This window comes from Morone saxatilis, unplaced genomic scaffold (assembly GCF_004916995.1).
Source record: "Morone saxatilis isolate NCDOM2014 unplaced genomic scaffold, NCSU_SB_2.0 Contig1, whole genome shotgun sequence".
In the NCBI taxonomy this organism is placed as follows: Eukaryota; Metazoa; Chordata; class Actinopteri; family Moronidae; genus Morone; species Morone saxatilis.
In genome coordinates this window covers 21,503,724-21,508,389 of record NW_023339651.1, presented here as the reverse complement: position 1 = coordinate 21,508,389, position 4,666 = coordinate 21,503,724, and the positions used below count along the sequence as shown (strand labels likewise).

General features: G+C 40.0%; 1 protein-coding gene across 2 annotated transcripts in view; it reads left to right on the top strand.

Moving 5' to 3' along the window:
• Positions 1-3,397, top strand: part of rac3b (Rac family small GTPase 3b) — a 9,402-nt gene extending 6,005 nt beyond the window's left edge. Inside the window, exons 4-6 of one of the 2 annotated variants that reach the window (XM_035668305.1) lie at positions 700-837; positions 1,435-1,594; positions 2,423-3,397. In XM_035668305.1, the coding sequence (XP_035524198.1) occupies positions 700-837; positions 1,435-1,594; positions 2,423-2,553 (429 nt within the window). In that variant the 3' untranslated portion in view covers positions 2,554-3,397. The remainder of the gene's footprint in view (positions 1-699; positions 838-1,434; positions 1,595-2,422) is intronic. The other variant, XM_035668297.1, reaches the window with a different exon arrangement.
• Positions 3,398-4,666: the final 1,269 nt, after the last annotated feature.

The window sequence follows — 4,666 nt, the reverse complement described above, 5'->3', positions numbered from 1 at the left end:
AAGTCATACCTACATGTTTTTTTATATTCAGTGTTGGGGAGTTGTGAACTACATGCAATTAAAGTCAGTGGGAAGGAATGAAGTACTACTATACTTCATTACTGTACTTGACTAGTTTTTCTGTACTTTATTTGAGTATTTATTTAACTAACTACTTTTACTCCTTCCATTTTTGCATAAATATCTGTACTTTCTACACGTTTTACTTTTATCAAAACATTGCAGCTTCTGCGATTGGCATATTGAGCTTATATATTGTGATTTTGATCATATTTTGATTGTGCAGCCCTAATTTTCATCAACCTTTCCTAATTTAATATTACAAAATGAGCATAAAAATAAAATATGTTGATGGAAACAACTACTGACTTGCTTCCCCCACAAAACCTGGTTTGTTTTGGACTTGGTTTGGTATGGCCTGTGAACAAGTGGGTACTGTTTGCAATCAACTTAATTGGGTGACTTTTTTGTTTTATATTTTGTTTTATATTTTGTTTAAATAATGATAATAATAATAATGATATATAATAATTTCATATCAGATGTACATTGTCAATTTGATCTTTTTTCTTTAAAGTAGTTTGATCTACTTTTTCTAAGTAGCTTGAGTCAATCAATTAAATCAATCAATCTAATCAATTTGTCACTAATTTTGTTAGTTCTCTCATAAAGAACGCTTTTAATAAAAATAGACCTTAGTTCAAAATATCACACACTCCCTCACACGCATACAGATCTCGCTCTCAACTAGCCATCTCTCTGGTTCTCTCCCAGGATGTGTTCTTGATATGCTTCTCCCTGGTCAGTCCGGCCTCCTTTGAGAACGTCCGAGCTAAGGTCAGTACGCTGACTGACCCCCCTTCCCTCCCTTTCTCCCCCTCCATGCCGAGTCTGACCACAAGGAGGCACATCTATGGCTCCGCCTGGCTTATCACACTGCTGCCCCACCCGCTCAGACCTCGGCTTAGAACAGTCCGGGTTTAAACTGATCCCCTTCAGTGGATGCAGTACAGAGACGTGTTGTAAGGCGAGGTCCGAACGAGTCCAAGCGCTCTGCAGAGGGAGCGTAGCGGTCGGCTGTGGTTTGGTCTGCTGAGCATCATGAGATGCTCTCACATCAAATCATACTTTCCTGAAGGTCCACCCTCCCTCTGCAAAGTCTGTATGCTTTGGTCTGACGGAATTCTCTCATCATGTGATGTGATTGGAGGTTACTTTGCCTGAGGATGGTTTGTGTTCATACAACTGTGCTTCCATTCAGACAGATTTTTTATTTTATTTCCACAACTCACAGAGTGTGTTCAGTGTCATCGTGTAAAGGCGCTCATTGCGCTGCCTCTGCATCCAGCTAACTGCTCTCTCTCTCTCCTCTCGCACTGACTTTTCCTTTGTATATGCATATGTACGTGTGTTTGTGTGCGTGTGGTGCACCAGTGGTACCCTGAGGTGAGACACCACTGCCCCAACACACCCATCATCCTGGTGGGCACCAAGCTGGATCTGCGAGATGACAAGGACACCATTGAGAGACTGCGGGACAAGAAGCTGTCCCCCATCACCTACCCACAGGGCTTGGCCATGGCAAGAGAGATTGGTGAGGCTGTGTGTGCCACGTGCACAGAAATTTGCTGCAGTACATTTTCAATTTTTCACTTTGCTTATTTCTTATTGAGGTATGAATGATGAACTAAAGAGCCCTCAAAGTCTTCAAGAAATTGTTAAAAAAAAGATCATCTAGCCTGGCTCCATCCAAAATTCAAAAATACACCTGCCAACACCTCTAAGGTTCACCAATTAAGATGTTGTATCCATAGAATTGTGTATTATTAAAAAATGGACGTAGTCACCGTGACATCACCCAAAGGTTCCTGCAGAGCCATTGTGAAGCTTGGTGTGGTCGGCTATGGCCGTTGCCATCTTTGAAGTCCTTGCTAATCCAAAAGTGGGCAAAGAGGTGGAGCTGAGGCGGGCTGAATGAAGCCTGGTTACTCAATACAACCGCTTATGACAGCACCCACCTGTTACACAAAGCAGCCACACCTTCAATTATACATAACTTTAAGCAGGAATATAATTTAAACAGGTGAGTTATATAGAAAAAAATATTTCTGCTGTAAAGTTGGGCATATTAATATGGGGCCTTATGGAGATTGACTCACTTCTGTAGCCAGCCTGAAGTGGCTGTTTGAGGAACTGCAATTTTTTTTTACTTCCATGTTGGCTTAAATGCAGCCACAGAGGTTGCCGCGTAGGTGGGACAAAGGAAGAGTCATACTATGTATGTTACAGGTGTTGTTAAAGGACTTAAAGCACTTTATTTGAAGCATCCTAATGCCCTAAGGTGGAAACAAATCCGTTTTGAACCATCTTCATTTGAACCTTGCTTAAATCTTTTTCCCATCATGCCCTCTCCCTTCCTCAGGGGCCGTGAAGTACCTGGAATGCTCTGCATTGACTCAGCGAGGCCTGAAGACGGTATTCGACGAAGCCATCCGAGCCGTGCTCTGCCCTCCGCCCGTGAAGAAGAGGGGAAAGAGGTGCACCATGTTCTGAGGAGGAAACACTGCTAAAACACTACACTACATCACCATGTACAACAACCACTACTTCTCTGAGAGGATGAGAGAGAAAATAGCGAGCGTGAGTGTGCACTGCTGAGATTGCTTTCTTTATATTGATGTTTTTTCAAAGCGATATTGGTAACAAGACCAATATTTAATCAGATTTTTTTACCATTACTGAATAGGTTCATAGGTTCTTTGTGAAAGACATTGACTGTCCACCTACTTTGTACGCATAGAACTACATCAAGTTGCCACGAGGGCTGACAAAGGTTTCTATTACTTGTCTTCATACTACATCTATTCATTCTCAGCCATGCTTGCTTGAATTAATGCAGTGTTGACTAGATAGAAAGTGAACTGTGAATACGCCTTCAGGTCAGAAGTTACCCTCAGTGCCTGATCTAAGATCAGCATGTGGAGACAAAACACATTACTACTGGCATGCACACAGAAATCTGTTGGAACCTGACAGTAAAAACTAAATACTACTGCTTGCATTCACTAAATTTCACAAATAGAGCATGGTGTCTTAAATGAAAATGTAGTTTTATTTTCACTTTAGTTCCAGTTTATTTTCATAGTTATAACCCTCCAATCAGTAATAACGCTGTACTCACAGAGGTAATTGAGAACGAGTCAAGAAAGTGCTTTACAGCAACTCCAGCTTTTGTCCTTAATCTTGAAGCCCTATCTTGCAGTTTAAGACTTTCATTATCTCTGTTTTATGCTTATATGTTGCCTATTACCAAATCAGTGATTTAAAGCTGCAGTAGTAACTTTTATAAAAATAACTTTTGTTCATATTTGCTGAAATCTTTCACTATATCCATAAACAGTAGTCAGCTAACACTGTTTTTTTTGCACAGATTATCATGTCTGTGTACTACTGTCAGGATATAGTGAAAGTTTCAGCAAGTTATTTTTACAAAAGTTACCAGCTGCATCCTCATTCAAATGACCACAGAAAATCTTGGACCAGGCAGTGTTCTAGCTTAAAGACTGACTGACTGCTCGTGTTCCTTGCCCTTTTGCACATCTCAGCAATTACCTCAGTGACTACAATGTTACTGATACTGATAGGAATCATAGAGAATTTATATGGAAAAGACCTAGTATAAGATTTAAATAGCAGTCAAAAGTAAGAGTGGTGACTTTTAACTCCAGGGACTCTGAACTCTTCACACGTTTTCTTCATTTCTAGCTTTTCTCATTTAGCCTTGCACAAATCATTAGTCCTAAACTAACCGTTAGTCTGAGTGTGATGGCTCATTCTTTACCTTGTGAAGAGCCGTTTGTCTCTCAGTTATCAGGTCCACTTACTCGGTTTCACCCTAGCTTTCAGCCAAATCCTGCCGCCTGATCAGCAGCTCAATCGAAGACTACGAGATATGGCTGCAAACTGCTATTTACAAGCTCAATAATTTATCTTCCAGCTCAACTTGAGAATTGTAATTGGACAAAATGGTCTTCCTTTTGTGCAAGCTTTCAACCGTATCTGATGGTGAAGACTTCTGTGGGTGATTCTTCTTCTTCTTCTGTATTGGAAAAAATCTGACAATATGTATCACTATACAGAGGTTTTATTGTAAACAATGTGATATATTGTAATTTTTTTATTTTGTAATTTAGGAAAAATTCATTGTATAAAGAACACACCAACAATTGCTGAAAAATGCAGCAAAACGCTGCAAAATAAATCATAATATTGAATACTCATCAATATTATCTTATGAGATGTGATATGAGCTATGAGATGTGGTTGACGGCTCTGGAAAAAGCTTGTACTATGAGTTAAGATCATTTTGTCACATTACCTTAAGTTGTTGCTAGAATGTTGTTTCCAATGTGTGCTATACTTTTATGGTGAAAACACGGTTGTGTTCTTCCTTTGGACAAACATCTGATCTCAGTCAAGTGTCTTTGGGTAACTTTATCTAACTGTGAACATGTGACAGACGAGCATGCCAAACATGGGGGCTGTACAACCTTGCTGCCTGAGTTCTGCCTCTGGGCGTGGAGAAGCTTGCATGGGTCTTAAAATATTCTGTCTTAATTTATCCCATTGTTTAGATCTTGTCTCTGTTCCTGTGTGTGTGTGTGTG